This window comes from Diadema antillarum, unplaced genomic scaffold (assembly GCF_040938485.1).
Source record: "Diadema antillarum isolate AM-2024a unplaced genomic scaffold, OU_Dant_1.0 seq00002070_RagTag, whole genome shotgun sequence".
Classification (NCBI taxonomy): Eukaryota; Metazoa; Echinodermata; class Echinoidea; order Diadematoida; family Diadematidae; genus Diadema; species Diadema antillarum.
This window is the reverse complement of record NW_027272717.1, coordinates 205,951-232,524: the sequence shown is the minus strand read 5'-3', so window position 1 is coordinate 232,524 and position 26,574 is coordinate 205,951. Positions and strand designations below refer to the sequence as shown.

Genomic DNA, 26,574 nt, shown 5'->3' with positions numbered 1-26,574 from the left:
ATAAGACACTTGCCATGTTCAAAAAGAAAAAAAAAATCATTTATCTTGGAGTGAACAAATGAGCGTTGCTCATCACTGGCATCATAGGCATGCTAAGATCATAAAACAACGACCCAAAAATTGATGAATTCTCCTAAAGTCTATCATTGGACAAAGCTGCATTTCTTTGAAATGGCACATTTCTTCTGATCTGGGCCATCTATTGTGTATGAATATTAAATAGAATCTGTGAGTATCTGAGGTGCTTTCACTATCTTCCTTTTGCACATCAATTCTCTGACACTCAGAATGCTTGGAGGGCAGGAAGGGCAATGGTCATAATACATCTAGTGAACATCTGTGTCTGTCTGATATCAATTTATAGATGTTTAACACAGGCACATATCTAACTGTGTGAGCCTCACAGTAGCCCCAGCATTATGTTGGCATATAAGTTCTGTAAAAGTGGAAATTTTCACACATTTTGCACGACCAGAAGGTGCTGGAAAATAAAGCCATACGAATATTTTCGCTTGTAATTTGTACCACTATCTGATTTCTTGATTCCTTAGAATCAAAAACATACAAAATTCACCTTACCCAGCCCAGTGAAAAAAAAAAAAAAAAATTAAAAATACTAATGCAAAAATATCAACTTTTACAGTAGTTTCAGCTCCTGATTGATGCATTATATTCACAATTGTTTTATCACAATGTGCACTCGGCAACACTGATGATAACCATGTTCCCAGGCTATGAAATTCAGATACAGTGTATATTACATATACCTATCTTTAATACATAGGCAATCACTGCCCACTACAGGGCACCATACCAAAAAAAAAAAAAAAGTCTCTGATACGAACATAGCCATACAGTACAGTATTTAGTGCAACTGTGATTCTAAATAATTCGATATGCAGTACAAGTTTTACGTCAGTTTAACTCTGTGCTACTACATGTAAACCCCATGTGCCACATTATTCTTAGTACACAGTGCATGAGTACTTCTAGAAAGCATTCGGTTTCTCACAGCCATGTAACTTTTTACAGAAACATTATGCAAGACATGCAGTGAGCAAAATTGGAGAGAAAATTCAAGGCTTTGCTGTGATGTCAATTTACGACAAAGCTATGATTATTTTCCTTGCATATTGTCAGTAGTAACATTATCATTCTGGTCTGGGAGGCATGTTTTTTGCAGACATGTGCACAACTATGACAGAAAATTAGAATGTACATGTACACAAAGAACCCCTATGGAATTCCCCTATTCAATCACCATGCAACGCAAACTATCTATGTCAGAAATGGAACAGCAAGTGAAGCTGTCATTGTACGGTGTCATTTGGCGCTTTTTATCGATCGGTTTTGGCGGGATTGTGTGTTTTAACAAGATATACAACCTTGGCATCCGCATGCCATCGAATAAGTCAATCGTGCGGATGTGGCACATACGTAAGCCCTAAAGAGTTGAGCACCTGGCACCATGTAATATCTAGCAGCACTTAAGCAATGGTGCAGATATAAACCTATCATACACATGTAACATTGTTTTCACAGCTGTTAAAAATGCAGCAGGTTATATCATTTTGCAAACTCTAATGGTCTCTGTAACTGAAGCCCTGATTGACATAACTCAAGCAGGAAGCTCAACATGTATTTTTAATTATATTAACGGACAAACTTTGAGGTGGTTCCTTTGAAAGTGCATGGCCGGTAAGTATACATGCTACATGTATGTTACAACATAAAGTGTGCGAATATTTTGCATGTAGACCAAGAAATGGCTGTTCCAGAGAAACAGGTAGAAAACACACTAAGAACTCCTTGGATTCAATTTAACTTTCATTTGTACAGCTCCAGCTATCATTTCCAGAGCTGGGTACTCAATGTTTGACCTGACATTCCTGGTGTGTTCCATCCCATTCCACCATTGGCTGCTGCTCCTATCCCAGAAGGTGTAGCTGTAAAACTCCCTTGCATGCTGGCCTGAGGAGGGTTGCTAGGCATGCCCCAACCTCCCCCTGTTGGCTGTTGGACTGCTTGCTGAGGAGTGCCCCCACCTCCAACACGCAAGTTCTGCATTTGTGCTTGCACCTACATTGTATGATGGGAAGACAATAATCAAAGAAGCAATTATGATGATTCATAATAAGTTTACCCAAGTTCATTGTCATGCTGCCAATCTAACGGCATCATAAGACATGATCTGCTTTCAGGAAAATCAATTCAAAGTTGCGTGTCTATGTCTGAAATATAACTACCAATAACAAACAGATACTATTTTTCCCCCCTCTGGAGTAATCTAAAATTGAATGCAGCACAACACTTCAAACAAATGCATGAGGGTCTTTACTATAAATAAGATTTGCTTTGTTCTTTTATGCTATCTGCATGTAATTTCCATACAACAGTTTTCTGTCCTACATTCCATGAAGACTTCAAGAAACAATTGCACAAGGTAACTCAGCCAAAGACATACGTGTATGTGAGCGACTCTATAGAAGCATGCTGCACATCACCACCACCACCACCAAAAAAAAAAAAGATAATTGATAAAAATGACACACTGTCTAAAAATTCTGATTGGGGAAATTTCATTAGCACATTTCATCGAAAATGGATAAATGCAGGGAAAAAGGAGAAAAAAAAATGTATTAGTGGTATATTGTACAGTTTTAGACTAGACACATAATTGTACAAATTTGCATTACAAAAAACTGTCACAAATACATAATAGGGTGGAAGTAAGTTTGAGGAAATGCTTTTTGTGGATCATAGCTGACATTTCAAATTATAAATTAACCACACAAAACCTTTGACATTGACGTGTCCCATACGCGTACCGGCACCATGACATGTATGCTCATACAATTCAATTATGACACAGGCTTGGCTATGATTGGAAAATACATACTTATGCACGAACAAAATACAGTAAATACCACAGCAAATACTCAAAGTTTGACAGACACTTGAAATGAAAGGAACAAGAATCAAGGCATGAAGGTTTGCACAATGCATCGATCTATAAGTTTGGATGAAACCATTCCCTGAATAAAAACCAAAACAATAAAACCCAAGAGTCTGAAGTGCTCATCTGACCACATCTTTGCTGTAAGAGTCTTTAGATTACACTTTGATATTTGAGACAGACAACAGACTGCCACTGTTTAGAACCACACGTGTCCCACCATCCAGTGAGTGAGATTATAAACTAAGACACATTAAAGCAGATATGCCTGACTATCTTGAAAGAGCAGCAATTAAGAACAAAATAAAAATAATAATGACACAGTTCATATTTGAATTATTGCCCTCTAGCAAAAGAAAAAAAAAAAGGACAACACATTGATGCCATGCTGGGTTTATTAAGGTCATTAATGTGCTACAGGGATCAAATTCGCACTTCCAGAATAACAAACATCATCCTTGGGACTTGCACTTTTACTTTTTTCATCAAAATTTCATCATCAAAATTTCATAATGATTAAGCAATCAAACAGGCAACAGGGAGAAAAAAACAACAACAATGCAAAAGACATGAGTATTTTGTCTATTTTTTTTTGTGGATTCAAAATTAACAGAAGACAATACCAGGCAATTCGCATCAATACTTATAGAGAGTGTAAAATTGAAAACCTGCAAAGTGAAATATACATGCAAAAAGTGTAGTAAAATACATGCAAAAAGACCTCATAGTGCTCAAAAGTACTGACAGGAATACTACATGCAGGCTTTCAAGTGGGATAACGTAAAAAAGTAGGAATAAAGTAGGAACGAAATCTCTAAAAAAGTAGGAAAAAGTAGGACTTAAAGAGGGAAAAAGTAGGGCATTAAAGAAAAAAAAGTAGGAATAAGTCAGGACATGTGCAGGCTTTTTGGAGTAGTTTTCGTCGACACTCACCAGAACTCTTGATGGTACATGTAAATCTTAATTTGTACTCACAACCCTGCTGCCTCAGCCTCACTTTTGCTCCTGGGAGAGCCTGGTAATTTTAATGGTGAGAGCTGGTTGAGCACTGCTCCAAGCCCTAGGCTGCAATATCAGTGGGATCAATCACATCTGCACAGGAGCAAAAGCTGAGGCTGGCAGCAGTCTTGTGGTTGATTGGTGTGTGTTATCCCTCTTTCATGCTGAAGAGGCTCTCCCCAACAGTGAGAATCTGCAACTAGAGTCTACTCATCATTTCTGAATATAAATTATTCAGGTAGCCTTGCACATTTTTTTTTTTTGCGGGGTTTTTCACCAAACAAGTAGGAAAAAGTAGGAAAAAGTAGGATTTTGAGCAAAAAAGTAGGAAAAGTAGGGACAGCAGTAAAAAAGTAGGAAAAAGTAGGTAAAGTAGGGCCACTTGAAAGCCTGTACATGTGGGTCAATCCACATCAAATCAACCAATGCTGTTAACCCATCCCCTTCAATTTTCTTAAAACTCGCACCAAATGTGCCCCCAAGTGTCTGACGGAAGATTCTGAAATATTTTGCCCCAAGGTCAAACGGTTACTAAGATACAGCCTCCCTTAGCAACCAATGCGTGGCCCCCACAACTGAGTTTAAATAAAATTTACTATTTTTGATTGACTGCTGCAGCCAGGTTAGATGAGATACATTGCTCATTTTCTGTAAATTGGAAGAACTTTTATGACCTTAAAATGCACAATATATTATGGCGCGGATCTGACAATCCGTTATTGCGCAAGAGGTCACCGAAAATGGTGTTAAGTGTCAAAGTTAATGTTTTTGGGTGCATGTTTGGAAGCTGATAACTTCAAAATTCAATTAGCTGAGACCCTATTGAAATATTATGCGTATTTGGAGACTCTCACTTGCTCTACACACCTACCAAAAATCGGCCAAAAAGTATGTGTCGTTTTCTTGTAGGGCGCCCTCAGAATTGGATTTTTTTCAAAAAGTCGCCAAGTTCAAGGTCACAAACCACCCCTCGTCCCATCGAGGAGTGACACCAATTTTTGTGTATTGATAGATATTCACCTATATTTTCATTGGTTACCAAAAAACTTTTGTGACCGGAATGTTTGATAGCTGGTTTACGCATGGTCATAAACACCCCAAAATCAATGTAAAATGACACCTGGGGTTTTCAGCACATTTCATATTGTGATAAATCAGAGATGAAGTGCCAAGACACAATGGTATCTTCTGTGATGATAGTCTGTAATTAGGACCAAAAGGATATACATCACAAATTGTTTTGAATTATTGGCAATGACCTTGAAAATGTAGCTAAAAACCGCAAAACACTTAACACCACTTTCGGTGTCCTCTTACGCAAGAACTGATTGTCAGATCCGCGCCATAATATATTGTGCATTTTAAGGTCATAAAAGTTCTTCCAATTTACAGAAAATGAGCAATGTATCTCATCTAACCTGGCTGCAGCAGTCAATCAAAAATAGTAAATTTTATTTAAACTCAGTTGTGGGGCCACGCATTGGTTGCTAAGGGAGGCTGTATCTTAGCAACCATTTGACCTTGGGGCAAAATATTTCAGAATCTTCCATCAGACACTTGGGGGCACATTTGGTGCGAGTTAAAAAAAAAATTGAAGGGGGTCGGGTTACAAATTGTCTGAAAATTGGTTGATTTGACGTGGATTGACCCATGTATGTTGATTGGACTATGCACTAAATGCTGATGTGTTAGAAAATGTCCAAAGTGAGGGGCAATGAAGAGAAACTAATATTTCATGAATACACCCAAAGGCCCATAACGTACAAGATGGAGTGTGAAGTCACATGTCAGTGCTTGTCAACACCTCGTATAAAAACATCTATCAGAGAATGATGCAAAGATGTATTTAGATACTGGCCACACTATTAACACATATTCTGATTTCACTCATGAACCAACTGAGTTGTTTTCAACTGCAGTTGGTTCTGTTCTCTTTATCCTATCTCAAGTTTGTGATAATGAACACATTTCTATTTTCTTCTCTATTCATCTGCTGCACAATGAGCTCCTGACTAGGCAACAGACTTCACTATGCCCATGCTCATTACACACAATTTTTTTCTACTGACTACAGACTTCAATGTGAATGGTTTTGGCACCAGAACTTTATCTAATCTGAATGTTGTAGTAACCATGACTATGTCATAGAAAGTGCACTGTGTCTCCAAGTTATTCTCAAGTTATTACATGACATACTCATCTCAAACTTTGGCATTATGTTTGGATTAGGTTTTAGTGACATCAAGCTCACAGTTATTTACACCCTGACTAATCATTTTGATCTTGATACCAACAGTTTAATTAAATTCTGAGAACTACCTTCAGTGATGCATGAAATCTAGAGAATTAAAATTCAAACCAAACATGATTTCTAAATTCTGTAAAGATCTGTAAAGATCACAGAAATAAACTCTTCTCACAACTTCAAGTATTTTGAGAATTGCAGCAAAGATTCCTGATATTTCATGAACATTAGATTGTTAATTTTTTCTTTTGGTGTCTGCTATCATAATTTGGTCCAACCTCCACCCATAATTAATGTCTACCCTTGGCCCACTTGAATGACTCAATGTCCCACCTTTCCCTGGCTATCAACTCAGTCATCTGATTTAAGTACATGCACTGGATTTATAAGCTAGAGAAACCTTACATTTTCTTACAAAATGCATCCAACCTAACCCTAGCTTTAAATCTAATTGTCCACTAGGCAAAGTATTAGCATTTTAATCAATCTTCTCTCCATTAAAAGTGTTGTATGAACTATACCTTTGATTGGTTGACTCTCAAACATGTTCTTTCATGCAATTCTACTTTGGTATTAAACTGGAAAAAAAAAAAAATTAATGAATACACAAGACACCTGGTGGGACTTGCACTCACCTGAGCATCGCACGTTCACCTACCACATACAAACTGTATTCTTGCAAACTATTACCCGAGAAGAATATATCAAACTTAGGGGGCTTTGGGGGTATGGTGTCCATTGGCATAGTCTCTCATACTGGCAATAACCTTCTAGAAGGTTTGACCATGCATTCCCCAAATGTGAAATCTGGTCCCTAATTTGGTCCCAGGCCCAAGGGGAACAGCTGCAGATCTGTCATGAACAAACTTGAAAGTACACTCTCTCATGTACATTGCACAGTATTTCAAGAGCATTTCTGGTTTAGGGTGACAGCCTCCTCCCCCCCCCCCCCCCCCCTTCATCGACATCTAATTATTATGCTAGCCTATTTGAGCCAGTCTTTATAGTAACATTTCTGAAGAGATTCCATATAAATTAAATAGTAGTTCACTCAAATGCACTGATGACAATGAGATTACACCAAGTTCAATCCCAATTACATGTAAATATGTCACAAATCTGCAGATACTCTGTACACTGACCATCAAAAATCAGTCTAAAAAGGGGAAATAAAATGATCAAATGGATTATGACAAAAAAATGTGCTTGGTTCACAGGTGCACTTTTTCTAAATTTGTATACTAAGTGGCAACTGTCCCATGAAATACATAGACTTAAGGAAAGTCAGGAAATGCAACAGAGTTTACTCGAGTACAAATGCAAAATGATATGAGGCATGCATAATTTGCTGTTTTAAGCCAACCTGGAGCATTACATCGTACTGCTGCTGCATTTGCATCTCTTGCATATGCATGAGCTGCATCTGCTCCCACTGATACTGCTGCTGCTGCATTGTGGGTAGGGGTACCTTCAAGTTTGGTGCAAGAGGTAGGGTGCACGGGGTTGTGGGATAGCATGGTTTGGGTTATAAGGATTGGATGTGGGGTGCAGGGGAAGTTAAGGACAAAGCAAAGTACAGTGTAAGACAACCAAAATGTAAAGACCATACAACAAGGATATATCACATACACAAGATACAATTGACATTAACTTTAGATTAACCCATTGCTCACCAAGTCTCATGATGCCAATATACAATAATTATTATAATATGTACAGAAAGCTTTCTACAGGCATGAAAATACAACGTACATAGCAAACATCCCAACAAATCCCAACTCCCTAGTCATCTGAGTGTCAATAGTGATTGAAAGGATTACACAAAGAATCTAGCAAAGGCAGGAGGCAGGCTTTGAAGCATGATACCTGATGCACTGACAAACTTAGTTGTGCTCTGAATAATTATCATGTCTTCTTCATGACAAGGCCTTTTTTTTCTTTGTGTGCACTGCTTGTATCATTACAGACATCCAATCCCATATTTCAAAAGAAATTTCTGAATTATGAACTAAAAGATACAGTCTCAATTTCAACAAAATGATGTCCTAGATATCTATGAATATCTACTGTATGGAGCATGTGAGTCAATATATCTATGAATATCTACTGTATGGAGCATGTGAGTCAATATTACACATTAAAACTTCCCTGCATGCACTAAACATCTTGCAGACATGCATTCTGTTTTGCCAATTTCACATATCAACTTATATTCTAAAAATCAATGTTTGGAAACTATTGCATCACATATCAACATTTTAATGTTTGTCTCCTCCACAGAGGGACATTATTTTATTAAACCGACTACATAAAAAAGTTTACTCCATCAGCATGGTTCTCCATTGCAAATTTACCCATTTATCAAATTGTCTTTAGATACTATTTCAAATTCATGAAATATACATGGCATATATAGAATACGGTGTACATGTAGGAATGACAGCAAATGTACTGCTGCTCTACTCCATTCAAATTGGTTGTTTCAAAGGTTAATCTGGCAGGGTGAGCTTTCAATGTACTGGGAGCAATGGGTTATGGTACAGATAACTAACAAAAGAAGTCTACACAATGAAAATCTGAGAATGTTAATAAAAAAAATTGTAACGTTACTATTCTCATTATCAACCTCATACCACACAATAGACAGTGTAAACCCTACGTCAACATTGACAATGCATAACTGTCTATTTTTGTCTTTTCAAAGGTTTTCCCAGATTCAATTAGTATCACAATACACAGTTCATATGGTAAGACTCTGAACATATTCTGACAATACCAAAAAGACTTACTAGAAACATGCAAGACGAGAAAGCCTACAACAGTATGGTATATGTACATAGCTCTGGGAATACGATGGATACGACAACATAAATAATGAGGGATGTGTTAGCTTGCAAACCTGTTGGAGAGCTTGGGCCTGAGCTTGTTGCTGTTGATGTTGTTGCTGTAATTGAGTGGTGATAACATTTTGTGAAAATTAAGATGTGGTTAGTTTGGCACTCTTTAGTGATGAGAAATAGAAAAGATAATGTCTCATCATATTACATGCGGCCACTTCACACAGCACTGCAATATTAATGGTGTGAATGAGAACTGGTGTCAAACAGATAGCAAGAGTTCTGTTATCATGGAATATATTTACAATTTGTTTATGTGAGAAAAATAAATTGTGGTGCTGCTTCCACCACTGCTTATTGATTATGAGGTTTGAAAAAAAAAGTACAGTGCATATCCAATGGTGACAAATTACACAGCTAAGGAAAAGAAAAACAGTTTTATAAATTGCATGGTCTATAGGCCCTACAACTGTATGGCTTTCTGCACAGCACTGGACCAGGTATAAATTTAAGCAATTCTAGTCTTAGACACAAACACATTTTTATTTGGGAGTTTCTGCATAGGGTGCTTCAAAACATACTCTATGGCACAATATTTTCACTATCACTACATTTTGCGTCATGTTAAGGTAGAAGAATTATATGCTTTTTAATCCCAGAATTTAATAATTCCGCGAGATTTTAGATCTTATCTGTGTGATTTAACCCTATCTAGGCGGGGTTATAATAGGTAGATGATAGAGCTAGGGGGACCTTCCAGGCCCCCCCCCCCCCCCCCAGAATCTCGGCCATTGACCGCACGATCGCAACAAAAATTGGCACACACATTGCCTATGACGTAATCTAAAGTACCATCAAGTTAATTTACAACAAAAAAAAATTATCATTTATGCTAAATTCTGCTAATTTATGCATAATGATGATGAAATCAGATAATTTGGTATAAATCACTAAATAAACTTAAGAACAGGCACATCTTTTGTGTAAATATTCTTTTTAGTGTCCTTAGCAAATGTAAGAGGAAAAAACATTGTGCCTCCAGAAAAATTCCCTAAGTATTTTATTGTTTTTTGAACTTCTGAAGTATTTCTTTGTTTTTTCAACTTTATACTTTTCATTGTTTTTTCGATGAAATTTGTCCATGACATTGTTCCAAACAATAAAATATGTTACTGATTGATTCTAATCAATAAAACTGCAAAATAATCATGCTTTTATGAAATTTGCCTGTAAGCACAGTTTGCATTGAAATTGTACACGAATTCACATTTTTGAGCAATTTTTGGTCTGACATGCATGTACATATCTATGCACAATTTCGGAACCACCCGCCCGGGCATCGCAAATTTGGTGTCAAAAGATGCGGGAGACTCGAAAGAAAAAAGTCATGTAACATCACGGTGATAGCTTTTCGCGATAGCGATACATCACGCGGAACGTCAAGGGGGGGGGCGCCTCGGAGCCCCCCCCCCCGCCTAGTTAGGGTTAATTTGTTAAACAAACTACTCTTGCTCCGTTTTGCATTATTGGATTTTGTTTATCAACACAATGATGAAGGCAAGGTAGAAAAAAAGAAATAACAAATCAATCTTTCTTCATGAAAGCTGACGTTAGAACCAAATAGTCATGAATATGAATGAAGTGAGGAAAAATAATGGCATGTAATTAATTCTGAATCAAGGAGCACCACCTTTATGTTGCATGGAAGAAACCACGTTTGTATTTCACATTACTGCATTTGTAATACAATCTTGCTTTTTTTTCTTTTTTTTTCCCCACAATAAAGAGATCATTCTCAAGAAAGGTTATAAATTCACTTTTTCCCAGCAGAGAAGTGTGTGTAATAAACATTAAATTTCATGACCTTGGCAACAAATTGACTTAGTGCTTTTTTTATCATCAATAAAAACAAAAAGAACAAGGAAAATTAATAGTTGTCTTAATGGATAATGTGATGTCACTCCTCATATAGCTCAGAGGCATTGGTGATAATGATAAAGCAGAGTTAATTTATGTTGGTGGTCATATGACATGATGTGATTACGATGACTAATCATATCACTAGCCGAGCTTGACTCATGAAAGCTTGAGACCATCTACACCTAGTGTACAGCACATTTCATATCACATGTCTTGTTTGAAGGGATACGACGTGTATAACAGCAAAGCAGTTTGATAATGAATGATGAATTGACAAATAATAAAAAAAAATCATGTACATGACACATTGTTGTCTAGTAGGAAAATACAAAAAGTGGGTATGAGCTTTTTTTCATAAGCACAGCAGGATCACCATCTGTCCTTGAATGATTTTTGTTGTAGTAGAGAAGTGTGTCCTAATGACTGCAGTGAATGTAGTGAAAGGAGCCACACCCAATTTAACCATTTTATTTAACAAAATCTGATGGTCACAGTAAATGTACAATGTAGCCTTTTTTATTTTTACTCAGTTACCATAACCCTAAGCTGGAGATACAGACATGACTTTGCATCAGGAGCACAGAAAAAGTCACACACTAACTTTCTCTTTTCTGGAACTTTGGGATTCACCTCATACACGACATTTTACAGAATCACCATGTGATATCATTATAAGTTATGCCAACTTCTAATCAGAGATGCATTGTCTATGGCAAATTATATATCTAATATGAAGAAACACAGCTACTTTCACACACCTGTTGTAAGTACATGTTCTGTTGTTGCTGCTGTAAGTGTCCCTGGTTAGGGTTGTACATTCCCATCATGCCACTTGGATTACCCATCATTCCTTGCCCTGCCATCATGCCTTGGTGTGGGGGTGGTGCCATCATGCCCATACCACCAAAGTTGTTGGCCTGTGGGTATGCTGTATTAGGCTGCTGCATGGCCATTTGTTGTGGCATGCCTGTCTGCTGTGGTATACCACCTTGTGGTATGCCACCCTGTTGCTGTATTGCACCTGTGGCTGGGTAGCCATTCACCATTTGATTCTGCTGTGATGGAATGTACATGCCTCCTGTAAAATGGAAACCAAGGGTTCGTAAGATATCTGCCTCCATCATTTATTCCATGCCATACCTCCATAATATTTGATAACACAAATGTGACTGGCCTTGTTGCAAGACTATCAGAGTACAGGACCTGACAGGATCCATGTGTATGTTTATCATACTTCACTTCATTAAAGAAAGATAGTTGCTTGTGGTGAGACTACCAAGATGAAGGGTGCACAGACATTTGCTTTCTTCATCATCTTCTTTAACACACAGCATTTATAGAGACTGCAGGTGGTGAAGTGACATCATTTAACTAGAAGCACTCGCAATCGAGCACATGTATTCCCCGAACCCGTCTCCCATACTCCATCTGGATTACTTTTAAGGCCAGAATTTTGTATGATATGGCAACTGTTGCAGGATACAATAAATTCCAAATAGGTGTAGAAGTATAGATTTGACTATGATACATTTACATACCAAATTTGAAAAAAAATCGGTCAAGAAACAAGGCAGGGTCGCACACACAAGCAGACCCTGTAAAATTTACCTATTCATGTATAAAGACGGAACAAGCGAGGGCGCCACCACCAAAAACAATATGGGCATCTTCATTTCACTATAATGCACCTTTTTGCCAAATTTGAAGAAAATCTTATAAGAAATGTGGCCGATAGAGCACACACAAAAAATGAGCATTGGCATCCAAAGTCGGAACACTGAGGGCGCCGTCACCACAAACTGTTGTGTCCTTCATGTAGAATGATCACCCATACTCCTCCCTAGCAAGTCTGAATGAAATCTGTTACGTAACAATCAAGTTATTGCATAAATAAGCATTTTTGCAAATTTTGACATGATCAAGATGACCATTGACCCTGTAAAAGGTGGAACAGTGAGGGCAGCATTATAAATAGGTATAGATGTATAGATTTGACTATGATATATTTGCATACCATATTTGAAAAAAATTGGTCTAGAAACAAGGCCAGCGTCACACACACAAGCAGACCCTTTAAAAGTGACCTTTTCATGTATAAAGACGGAACAAGCGAGGGCGCCATCAACAAAAACAATAGGCATCTTCGTCTTACCATAATACACCTTCATGCCAAATTTGAAGATGATCGAAGAAAAACTGCAGCCAGTAGAGCGCTCACAAGCAGACCCTATTGAATTTACCTTTTCATGTATAAAGACGGAACAAGCGAGGGCGCCATCACCAAAAACAATAGGCCTCTTCATCTTACCATAATACACCTTCATGCCTAATTTGAAGATGATCGAAGAAGAACTGCAGCCAGTAGAGTGCTCACAAGCAGACCCTATTGAATTTACCTTTTCATGTATAAAGACGGAACAAGCGAGGGCGCCATCACCAAAAACAATAGGCGTCTTCGTTTATCCCTAATACACCTTCATGCCAAATTTGAAGATGATCAGAAAAGAAACGCAGCTGGTAGAGCGCTCACAAAGAAATCTCTGTGGCGGCGGCGGACGCGGTGCGACGAGGCCAAATCCAGAGTATCCCCTGAACTCTGTTCGGGGGATGAACTTCATATGTATCATCACTGGTTTGCAAACATATCTAGAACACAAACAATTCACACAACAGCATGATAAATACCCAGTACAGCGGGTATAAATAGTCTGATAGATACATACCTGGAACACCATAAATAGGTTGGCTGGACTGGCCAGATGAACCATAGAGAGCTAGGATAGACTCCTTGGAGGCTTTGGATGAAGTAGACTTTGTCTCTGTGCCAAATAATGACTCTTCTATTGCATTGTCAGCTGGGGCAGGATTGGCATTGTGGATAGGTGAGATTTGGTTGGAAGGTGGCTTTTGAGGTGTGTGCATACCAAGAAGGTCTCCATTTCCTACTGAAGCTGGCGCATCTGTTGTTCATTGAAGAAGTGGAAGATATCATGCATGAAAGCATCATTTTATAGGGGGAAAAAAATTGGGATAGGCTTGAACACATAGAAGCCCTTCAAAATTAAACCCAATTTCAACTGGGCTACTTGAAACCAAGTTTCATGGTGACCGATGGTCTGGTTCATGCAAAACTTTGAATTAAAGGTACACTGAAGTATTAGTGACACATTCATGTTTTCATTTTAATGAGCAAATGTAAAATATGCAAATGGTGCCCATATCAGTTACATTGTACCAAGAATAGTGATTTTTGCTGTTTTTTTTATTTTCCCAAGAAAAAGAGTTAAGAGTTTTATAATATTCAAAACTAACCACACTTTATTTTTCAACATGGATGATACGTAAAGCAAGAGAGAAGATATCGACAATAATTCTCAAGTATAAATAGTATTTCCAGGATTTTGTTGGAATTTATTATGTATTCTTTTGTTTACATTTCTTTTGTAATCTATTGTTGTTTATTTTCTATGTTTTGTATTATTTTGACAATGATACTGGAAATGACAACCACAAAGACAATGCAAATATACTATTATATGGGGGAAATGGATTATTTTTCACAATGTTTATAAAATGTCCATTGCGTGATACACACATCCATGTGTGGAAAAGTAACTACTTTTGGATGACCTTTGACCCTTAATTTTCATGTGACCTTATACTGCTTAATCTGATCTTCAAAAATTTAGTGCCAAAAGTTGCACAAGATTTCAAATAAAAAAGTCATGAAACGATAATATCACATTACCTCGCATGCCAGTGCCCTTGGGAGTACTTGTTAATCCATGTGTTAAAATATATATCTACTGCATTTCCACAGCAAAATTGGCATTCAACTCAAATGTTAGTTTATACATATGTACATCAGATTATGACTAGCTGAGTCTCTTGAGGTATGACACTATGATACAAAATTATTTTTTTGCATATGAGTGATTGCAAATAGCTCACATTAGCTTGCAAATAAATTAGCACTATACCTGACAGAACTGTTCCAAATATGGATTGTTCAGACAAGGCAGGGGGAGGTATTCTTAACACACTGAAATCTTCTCTTAATCATGCATAAGACATTTCTGATACAATGATTGGTTCATATGAAGTATTCTCTTTCTGTTATAAATGCAATTATTAATCAAGAAATTATCATCCATATTTATAACCAGTGAGTGCATACCCCACAATAGAGTTGACTTCCATGGCATAGAGTGTAAAGAAAGGAAAGACAAGGGTGGTTACCAAGCCCAAAAAGGTCAAGCTGATTTGAGGAGGGGGCTGCAGCCCTCGGCTCAGATGGTGGTGGAGCAGCAGCAGTAGGAGCACTCTGTACCGCCGTCACTGTGGCAGCTTGGGCTGCGAGAGTTTGTACCCCAGGTGACTGGTGTTTCCTTACTGGAGCCAGGTTCTGTAAACAGACAGTGTACATGTAACCAGTCTAGATTAGAAGCAACCAATGACTAGCATTAGTCATGATTTTCACTCTAACATCTTTTTGATTTCCTGAAAGTATTCAGTCCATGCCAGGTAAAGTGATTTAATTGGCAAGGTACCTTTAAGTAAATTTACACCTACACTGTAATTTTATTCTACACTTTTCCTGTAGTTTCATGCACTGAATTTTCAAAATAAAAAATCTTATGTCTTCACTTTTTGCTTGATAACTCAGAAATGTCCTAGTAACTAAAACTATGAATGAAAGACACTGACAAATACTGAAATATAATTCCAATATAAGACAAGCATTGGTGGAGTCATTTCATAAAGAAATGAGGAGAAAATTGGAATAAGAGCAATCATACATAGAATGTAAGCCCACTTCATCCCTAATGAGTGTGCACTTTCATAAAAAGTCTGTGTACTATTCAGCTTTTAATGTTTCTGTGACATTTCTGGCCTGTTAAACCATCTCATAAACTTTGAAATATATTGCATCAATGGAACTGTACTCTATATAATTAAATGTACAGTAGACCAACATTTTTTTTTTCACTCATCTAATCACTTTGTGCCACCAAAGAGAGGTAAACAAAATTCTTGAACACACTTTTTATTTTTTTTTCAAAGTGCACAGCCTTCTGTTCTCAGATAATTTATCACGTCTGGAAATGATGTACATTATAGCAGTAATCAGGAGAAAAAAAATAATTTTGTTTTCACTGCATACATCTAAGAGACATACAGGAACTATAATCTACAAGCAGGACTCAACAAGCATTAGTCCAGATGGTTATCAGAAAGAAACATCTTGCCATTCTAATGCCATCCTCTTATCATTTCTGGCAAGCTCCTAACAGCCATCTCAGCATAAATTTGTACAATTTTGATCATTTTCTTATAATACGGCGGGTGGAAACACCGAGTGCAACAACACTCAGTGTAACAAATTTTGTACATGATATTTTCTAAAACTAACTGAAACTACAAACTGACATATTTGGGCTGACGCACTTCCATTGAGCCCCATTGATGCTTAAAAATGATATCTAAATCCATAAGAATAATCAAATGGATATGATAGAAGAATGATTACTTTTTTTAAATTAGCTCTTTGTGTGCCAAGTTCGCACGCCCGACTCGGTCTACGGCGTGCCAAGTTCGCATATTCTACTCATACGCACAAACCCGCCCAAACCGATCAATAAATCGCCAAATGGCACAGTACAATGAAAGCGTTTCTCAAGATTCTGTTCCTCTCAAGCATATACTTGTAGCTTGCATTTTATTCATGTGATCGAGTAGCAAGCACTGTTCACTACTGGATTTGATTATAGATTTTACAGTCCTGCCACAGGTTTGTCTGTAGAAGTTATGCCTTTCAGTAATGTAGCTACTGGTCATTTGAAAGAAAAACAGTCATAGATTTGCCATACAATTTGAATCAAAGCAAAGCTTGGCATTTTCTCTACAACTTTGTGCACAATATTCCCATCTTAACTGAAGTCTATAAAAATTAAATAGATTTGGGCAGTATACATTTATATTTGCAAGACTACACAGCACAGTGACATTATGCTGGCAGCTATATCGAGCACTCTCAGCTCCCCCCCCCCCCACCCCCCATTCATACATAAATTCCACTAGTGTGAGTACAGAGAGTCACCTTGCCCACATACAGTCTATACCAATGATACATTGTACTCTCCCTCTATAGGCCTATTCATCACTAGCTATGATATGTACCGGTATGTAATAAGTGTATAAAGTGGATGTGTGTGGGTGTGGGTGTGGGTGTGTGTGTGTGTGTGGGTGTGGGTGTGTGTGTGTGTGTGTGTGTGTTTGTGACAGACAGTGAACTTAGGAGTGATGATTGGACAAAGAATATGACAGACATTTTTTTTTTTTTTTTTTTTAATTATGTACAAAGGTGTATACTGTGCATGGATTAGTGTGATGCCCACATATTGGGTTTCATGTGGGGGCCACTACTAACACAGGAGCCCTGCCATGACAGGAATAAAGCTGTCACCAAACCCATCCCAATCAAGCTGGGCCACTGTATAAACATTGAATGGAATTTTGTTATCAGTGAATTTGTTCAAAAGTTTTAAAACAACTGCTAGAATACTTGCCAAAAACATCAGAGACACCTCTCGGGTGCCATCTACAGACTGCACATAGAAAGTGACAGTTTCACTGATCAATGGATCTGGTTTCTTTAAGTTTGCAGTCAGAAGGTATTGTCATAAACCCACAATTGAACTTTGAATTCTTTAAAAAGGAATAGTCTGAAGTTGTTGTTTTTTTATGTCTCAGCATGTATGGATATTTTGTAATGCACAATACCGGTATATAATGAACTCTCCAGTATCAGGCAATACTTAGCCACCAATTAACTACTAACTGTACTGAGATTTGATGGGTGGTATGTTGGATATGTAGCTACTGTGAACACTGTCTATGGCACAGTAGTTTTCTGAAGGGATTTATTTCAAAGTACATGACATGTACAGGGGCGGATACAGAAATTCTGTAAAGGGGGGGGCGTAACTAATATTTCTGGTGCCACTTGCGGGTTTCATTTCATTTTTTTCTTTTTATTTCTTTTGTTTTTAACGAAAAATAAAGGGGGGGGCGTGCGCTGGTTGCGCCCCCCTCTGGATCCGCCACTGCATGTATGCTGTAAGCATGTGATTACCTTCGAAGCCTTGCTAACGGTAAACAATTGCGAATTTAATTACATTTGTCTGAAGAAGTATAGACTGAAATATATGATAATAATCTGCACTACATGTATATACTTACTTCTGATGGCCTTGGGATGGAAATATTATTTTTCTCTGCCTTCTTTACTTTTCTCTTTTCCTTGTCACTGTCTCGACTGTTTTCCTTGTCTTCTCTCTTCACCTAGAAATGATAGAACACAAATATTTGAAGCATTCTTCATCCACAGAAATAATACATCCTACAAGTTTTACACCTTCCAATAGTCAAATAACCATGGCTTTGAATGGTACTAGGGAAAAGTGGTACCTCTCTTACTAAAATTTGAAGTACCCCCCCCCCATACAATGATACTCTCTTGCATTAATAAGACAAACTAAAACTAAAGGATAACTTTACATGAAAGTGTAGTTAATAGCAAGAAGTATAAAGCAGAAATGTGCCCGAGTATAAAGTGGGATTAATACATCTTTTATTGCAAAATCTGTCAGAAAAGATACTCAATTAAAGCTGGTGTCACTTACTTCCTTGTTTAAAGACAAAAAGGGCTCAAAGACCCCTGCTCTAACATTTCTTCTCTTTTGTCTTTTTTTTTCTTGTTTTGGTCCCACTACGACTACAGCTGTTCCCATGTACACATGTCTTGATTTTTTTTTTCTGCACATTTTGACACATTTCATTTGCTTAAAAAAAAAAGAAGAACATACTTAATATCAATACGAGAAAATAAAAAATACACACACATGGACTTTTGAGAGAGAGAGAGAGAGAGAGAGAGAAAAAAAAAAAAAAACCACTTACCTTGGTGGCTCCAGGAGGGGCCATGTTCTTGTCAATGTATTTTTTGTGCTCATACTTTGCCCTGATGAAATTGTCCAGGGGACTGGTATAGAATCAGTCAAGAGAAACAGCATACTTTGAAAAAAGAAAGCAAAATATCACTTTCTTGAATTCCTGTTTGACCATCTAATATCTTTCCAATATGCTCCCACTGGCTTTCACAGTTTAAACTGGGGCAGGTAGGCATGTCTGGGGACTTGTGTCTAAATACAAAATAAAAGCATGGTGCACTTTGACAGTGATTGATTACACTTTGTGGCATAGTTTGACTTTTAAAAGACAGTTCAAATGTAATGATTTTTTGAAATTTTCCACAGAAATTGATCGACTTCTGTGATAAGCCAATAACAACAACAACAAAATGACTTGTACAGAGGATTATATGCATATGAATGAAAACTTTTTATTTTTATTGATAGACATGAATGGATATGCACATTTGACTTTTGCAGAGTTTACTGTATTATTTAGAATGCAGCAGAGCTTTTGTAAGATGACTCTATCACACATTCTGTCTCAGTTTCACAAAAAGTACCTCACAGTCTAAATACACTTCTTTACATTTCATCCAGAGTTTGCACGAAGAAGACCCCCCCCCCCCAAAAAAAAAAAAAAAAAAAATGTATTTGTACATCTTCTATACAACAATAATCCTATTTATAAATGAGCAAAAAATTTGGACAAACATTGAAAAAGAGTATAGAACATTCAGCTGTCATTATTTGACCTCATCATGCCTTATTTGTACCGACAGTTTCCCAGATTTGATCTACTGAAGGATACGAGTCTGTCTGCGGCCTCCTAAAGCTGGATGGGAGATTGGCTTCGTAGTATTTCCTGGCCAGTGTATTTCCCACACTCTCCATACTCTAATGCAAAAGAAGAGAAATGAAAAGACAATGACACTGGTCAAATAATACTGGACAAATGTGTCACTTGTATTAAAAGCAATTTAAATGCCATGTGCCATCTTCTGAAGTAATCAGTCAGCATACTGGTATTATGAGATCATTCACCATGAGACCCACAAAGGTCACATGGGCTATTTCAAGTTGGCCTTAAGATACATACAGGTACTCTGAGAATCTGGTAACTTCTGAGAAAGTAACCCTTTTCCTACAAATATCTGCTGATTTTAAGAAAAAGTTAAAAATTCCAATTCCATCCTTTATTTGAGACTTTTATCCTCCCCCCCCCCCCCCCCCCCATAAGAACAACACACACATACAAACTCACAAACACACAAATATGGGGGGGGGGGAGTTGCTGGAAAACACGGACAGGTAATAAGCCTACAGAATACTTCGTAGAAGATGACTACGACCTACTTCCCGACATCTCAACATACTTGTATTTGCTCCTCCGTCCATGAATCCAGGTTGACTGACTTGACTTTTGATATGTGCACTCCTAGATTGCGATGTATTCCTGCACACCGTATGCAAAGGAAAATACCCAGGTTCCACGAGGCCCATCTTGGTCCTACAGTACGAGATGAAATGTAGAAAATCAAAGGGTAAATAACTGCTGGGCAAGTCCCAAGATAAGGTCCCCTCAGAAGGCAAAATTTCATCTTTGCTGAATATTGACGTGTTTGGTATCATTTTGAAGCTTATTAGTTGAAGTTTTGATTTCCAGGGAGGAATATATATTATGTAAATTTATGCAAATTTCAAGGGCTTCACTTGCATAAATGTAAAATACAGCATTACATACACATGTATGGGACATTCATAAAATTTCATATTTATTCAAAGGAAAGCAAGTTATATTTGATTAATATGTGGACATAAGAAGTTCATCAAATAGTTAACTTGGTACAGAATTATGCAATGATTAAAATGCAAATTAGCTTGTGTCCTATCATAAGATGCCTCATACGTAACAAATTGAGGTCATTTTTTTTAGGTTTTTTCTGAAATTTCTAAGGTTATTTGAACGCCCTTTTGGGAAGTTCTAATTTATTGTTTAAAGAAGTTAAATACCACAGAAAGAAGAAAAAATAGTAAAAGAAATATTTTTTATTAGGCAATTAAATAATGTTATGTATGGGACAAATGCGTTACGTATGGGACATCATCATACATATTGCATGTGAATGCATGAAGCTAGCTGGGAAGGTCTCCCAGTATGGTACACAAATCGTCAATCATCCTGCATAAAGTATCCCAACTTTGCAGAGCTACTTTTGAGTTATAGACACTTAAAACAATACATGTACTTGATTGAACAATTTTCAGAAAGGGGGAGGGGGAGATGCCAAAATACACAATGAAAATCAGCATTAAAGGGAAGGTATAATTTTCGTACAAATGGGGCTTCAGTTTTCAACATTTTACAAGATGATTGGAAACAACTTATATTAATCATTAAAGAGGAATTCAAAGTTTATTTGATGAAGATCCAATTTGACATGGCTGAGATATAAAAAAACAAACAAATACAAAGTAAAACGAAGTGGTCCTAATGAAAAATGTGACCCACCTTTTATTAGGACACCACGTTTCTGGATATCTCAATTATTCAGTTATTCAGTTTTTAGTAGTAGCCACGATAAAATCATGGGTAGACATTGAGGTGTGACTCGAATCAACAACCTGATTGCTAGACAGACATCATACAGTTGTACATCTACTCGATCACTGGGGTTCCACGCAGCAGGTATTGCATATTTATTAAAATTACTATTCTTTGTGTCAAGTTGTTTTTTATTGAAACTGAATGGCAAACTGCCCTTCATCAAAGGAAGTAAACACTTTACTATTCAATTTTTTAGTAGTAACTATTCTGATAAAAATACAGGGCATGCATATTCAGGTTGGTCATAAAAATATAGAATATGATTAAATATGATTATGATGGTAAATATTTGGGGAATACTGATTCCCTTGACAATCTGGATCAGTATTTGAGTAATTTCAACTGATTCTACTTCAATAATTATGCAAAATACCCATAAACATGGTTCTCCACACACTAAACGATTGGAGGACAAAGTGTCCCATACGTAACACGTCATGTCTGTCTTTACAATGTAGAACCTGTAATTAGTGCTTTTTGCCTCATGATTTGAAACTTACCTCTGATAATCTTGAGTGTTGTGACTTTCATCACAGTGAGTTACAAGTTGTAGAATGAAATATTTTCAGTGAGTTTTGAGGTTGAAAAAAATGTTTTAAAAAAAATGTCTGGTGTCATACGTAACGGCACATATTTTCTCTTCTAGAATATAATTGTCAAGGTCATTTTTCTCCATTTTTTACATGATTATATACATGTACTTCTCCTAGATATCAATGACTATGATAAAGTTCAATATGATCAAAGGCCAGAAACACTATTTTTCAGGTCATAAAAGTCTCTGAATGTCCCATACACTTGTACGTAACGCGCACGTTATCTTGGACTTGCCCTGCTCCATAATATCTGACTGAAAGAAAAAGCACAATTGATATCAATCTCAGAATAATTTTGACATCTTCTGTTCTATGATCCTAGGGTGGTGTTGCAATACATACATGTAATTGTCCTGTTAGATGTTTGGTCTGTACAGGGTGATTCTACATGCAGGTTATTTGCTTAAATACACCAAGGCAATCACTCTAAGTCCATTCAATTTCAATTAAATTCAATTTCAATTTGTTTTCACAAATCAGTAAAACACAAACCCCTTGTGGGGACATGTACACTTGTACATTGTTTCGCATATATACGTTGTAATCACAGGATTAAGAATTTTCATTCCTGACCAACAACATTTAATATGATTCACTAATTAACATATCAATCTCTTTTTCCTCAGGATGGGTGTAAAAGAAAATCATGTTCTGTGAGCAGTATTATAAAAATTGTGTTTAATTGGCATACATGTATATTGTTTTTTAGTATACTAGAATATCTACAATGTACATGTTATCGGTATCAAAAAGCAGCCTTTTTCAAATAATTCTTCATACAGAATAATGTTTTGTGTAGGCCACATACATGTATGTAACATTTGTAACTGAACTGCATATTCTGCAAATTCTTTCACCTTTACTAACTCATCCTAATTTTGAACAATTTACTATTGAGGTGCAATTCATTTGTTGGTTAAAAATGTAACATTTGGAAACATGAAATCATAGGCCTACAGTCAAACCTGTCTACAGCAGCCACCCACGGGAAACAAAAAAAGTGGCCGTCATAGACAGGTGGCCGCTGTACACAGATTACCTGACTTTTGTGTGAATTACCTGGTACCTACGTACATGTATACAATGTACATGTATGCATCATCGTTGTATACATTCTATTAAAGTACTTACATTTCAATAGAATGTCTGTACAGTGATGGGGCGATCGTTAACGGCCCGTTAATGATCGCCCCGTCACTGTACAGGCATGCTAAACCTGGAAACATTGAACTGCACATTTCTTGAATATGAGACCATTGAATGGTCCATTCTGAAGCAAATAATTTTCACATAACAATAGATATATAGACTATATACTCTTAAATGAATCCCACAAGGATTGGAACAATCATCCCCCAGCATTCCTACTACTGATTCCCACTGATCAGTTACCAGCCATCCCCTTTAAATTTGTGTTTGTGTTTTCATTGTATATTGTACAGAGACACCACTCTAATCTCTGTATTGTCAATGGAGGGTAGGACTAGGGGTGCTGGTTTCAAAATACGGCGCAACTGAGCTGAGCGCATCAAAACAACAACCCACACCTTCGAAGCAGTTAGTTACAGTATCTTGGAATGTATACCGCAAATCGCATAAATGAGTGCTGTGAATTCAGAGTATTTTTTTTTACATGTGAGTAAAATTTCAGGCAAATTGTGAGATATTTTAAGTATCATTGATAGAAAAACATTAGGGTGTCGATGACGATGTGTTGGACACCCAACTTGGCAACTAGATAGGTCTAGGGGCATAGCCCGGGCCTTGAAAAGTACGTCGGTCGCGATCATAGTTCCGACGTAGTAAGTAGTGCATCGATTTTACAGAGAATGATGTCAACGATTATAATCGATTCTGGTAGTCTCTAATTAGCCGCTTACTAACAATATTAACATGACTTGTGCAATACGTGTGGGCCCTAGATCTACTTTCATTTTCGTATTGTTTTTCTCATTCTTTTCATTGCCACTATCATGAATGTCACTATTCAAATTATTGATATAGATTATTCATAGATGTCTACCAGGATTTAGACGTCCTTTCTTTAGAAATTGTGGCAAGTATTGATTTTATCATGACAAAAGTTGGTGATTTAATTTGAATAACGTTTAGAGTTGAAGGGAAAAGAATGAGGTTGGAGGAAAAGTGGAAGAAAAGGGTTAGGCTGTTAGAAGGAGGGAGAGAGAGAAAGAGAGAGAAAAGAAGATGAGAAGGAAGTTGATTTCGAAGGGGATTTGTTTGTTTCTGGTGATGGTAAATGGTATCAAATTTATGTTTTTAATTGATGAGTTCAATTTACAGTATAGATTATTGTTTTTATGATAGTATTCATTTTTCCATTTCATTTCATTAATTATGTATACAAGAAAAACCCCAATATTTGCTTTTGTTTTGTAGGAAGGTCCATTTTATTGTGTATTATTCATTTTTTTCATATATCTTTTGTTTTGTACACTTATTATCCTCCCATCATTTACTTAGTCAGCAAAATATGTTGACAGATATACAGTCAAACGCAGCACGCAGGAGAAAATTAACTAAAAAAAAGCCAAAAAAACAACGCATCATGATCACTTTCTTTCTTCAACTTTTTACTGTCAAGCCGACGTAATTATTGTGGTTAAACACCAAACAAACGGCTGTATCACAGACTACAACAATCGATCATCATCATTATATCGCTTTTCCACATAATCGATCATCAATCATGCTACGCTGACACCGCCGTCGATCGGCGTACTTTTGAGTAAAAATTAGCTACTTTATAGGCCCCTACACTTTTATTCACCACTGTTCACTTATTTGTCGACCAATACACTGGCTAATTTTGCTGTAAATTTAGGCCTACCACTAAGTGATGGTTCCCACATGTAACATATGCTTCAAATCTATCGTTACACCGCATTTCATTCTCACACCTCCGCCTCAAACGCATGACACATGGTCGGGGAATGCGATTCAACTGAGCTGAAGCCATGCATATTGCATGCATTCACTGTTGTTACCGCAGCCGCATTAACGTTTCAGTCTAAACCATGTTCACATAATGCCATTGCTGCAATGCAGTTACGGTACAGCCTACATGTAAATAGGGAAGTTCGTACACCTTACCTTTTGCATCGCAGTCTACACAATATTTATTGTCCTCCTCTCGCAGCAATCTCGATAAGATGGCCTGATATTTTTCTTGATGTTTTTTGTCTTTCTCAGAATGTGATCTTGACATCTTGCACTCCTTGCCTGAACAAATATCCTAACGAAATGAGAGGCCGGTGCGGCAGTTCGTCAGAATTGTGTACACCCACTTGCAACCGGAAGTAACGTGTGTCAATGTGTGAAAGGTTGCGTATTACACTAAGCCTGCCTGCCAACGTCACAAAACGCGCTGGCCGCTTCGACGCGGCCACTACAGGTACTTTAGTACTAGTACTCAGTCTGATTTTCTAACCCAACAAAATTGTGGACGTTTGCCACGAAAAGTGAACAACCCTCACAATGGGATTAAAATTTGTGCTCTTCTTTTTTCTTTTATTTCAAAATGTAATTTAGCTCAGAGCTGCTATCAGCAAATGAGCGCTCTACTAGTGGCAATTAAGCAAAACAAACAAATTCAGATCATGAGAGCAAATCCATATTGTGATTCCTATTAATTGCAAATGCGCAGTAAAATTAGATCTTTTTATTTTTTTTTTCTTTCTTTCTTAGTTCTCTTTATATACTGTGACGATTCATTTTCCATTGAGCATCTGTGGGGACTATTTTGTGTTTTTTTTTAAATCATTTATATATAGTGGACGCAGATTTCATTCTTTTTTTTGGGGGGGGGGGGGAGGGGGATATGACGGAATTGTGTAAAATTGCAATGAAACGAGCAACATTTATATCATCATACAGGGCCTAAACACTGATGTTGATGATGATGATGTTGATGATGATGATGATGATGATGACGATGTCAATCATTATCAATGATTAGACCCCTATACAATAGTGTCACATAAGTTTTGTAAGCATGATATAATAAAGAATTATTAGGCCTAATGTGTAATTTTTGTGGTGTATATGCCTACAAGCTTTAGTTTATAGGAATTACGATTATTCACATTTTTAATAATTTGTGCATGAGAATACAAATCCAGATAACTATAAAAGGAATTAAGTTGTTGAGTTGTCTTTGTAAACTTTAATTCTTGGTGAAAATTATCGGCCTATAGCTATATTTATATTAGGTGAGCAACAGCAAAAAGAAAAAAAAAAGAAACAGACACACACCCACACACCATCTATTTCCACCAGTAGACATGTAGAGAGTAATTAACTGCTTCCACAGTGAGGAGCCAAGGGAATATGTTTACTTTCATAATGAAGAAAATTTGTGAGTCAAGTTTTTATTTATTATCATGACATTACTATTCATTATTACAGCTGTATTTATCAATC

At 37.0% G+C, this 26,574-nt stretch overlaps 1 protein-coding gene across 3 annotated transcripts; it reads right to left on the bottom strand.

The window, feature by feature from the left end:
* Nucleotides 1-1,129: 1,129 nt before the first annotated feature.
* On the bottom strand, nt 1,130-25,433 carry LOC139713808 (stromal membrane-associated protein 1-like). 3 transcript variants are annotated; one of them, XM_071625512.1, is made up of 11 exons: nt 25,246-25,433; nt 20,307-20,440; nt 19,742-19,827; nt 18,920-19,001; nt 18,200-18,301; nt 15,197-15,362; nt 13,681-13,917; nt 11,716-12,035; nt 9,100-9,144; nt 7,564-7,668; nt 1,130-2,079 (listed from the first exon to the last, which is right to left on the bottom strand). In XM_071625512.1, exons 1-11 carry the CDS (start codon nt 25,358-25,360, stop codon nt 1,849-1,851), a joined length of 1,623 nt encoding a protein of 540 aa, XP_071481613.1. In that variant the 5' UTR covers nt 25,361-25,433; the 3' UTR covers nt 1,130-1,848. The 3 variants fall into 3 exon arrangements, with proteins under 3 accessions (XP_071481613.1, XP_071481614.1, XP_071481615.1); XM_071625513.1 differs by lacking the exon at nt 7,564-7,668; XM_071625514.1 differs by lacking the exons at nt 7,564-7,668; nt 9,100-9,144.
* Nucleotides 25,434-26,574: the final 1,141 nt, after the last annotated feature.

Excerpts from the sequence above, each read along its gene's own strand:
- LOC139713808 (XM_071625512.1), bottom strand. The coding sequence starts at position 25,360 with ATGTCAAGATCACATTCTGAGAAAGACAAAAAACATCAAGAAAAATAT. Across the intron at positions 19,002-19,741 it reads AGGAGGCCGCAGACAGACTC|TCCCCTGGACAATTTCATCA; the intron begins GTATCCTTCAGT and ends ATTCTATACCAG. Across the intron at positions 2,080-7,563 it reads AGTACGATGTAATGCTCCAG|GTGCAAGCACAAATGCAGAA; the intron begins GTTGGCTTAAAA and ends CATACAATGTAG.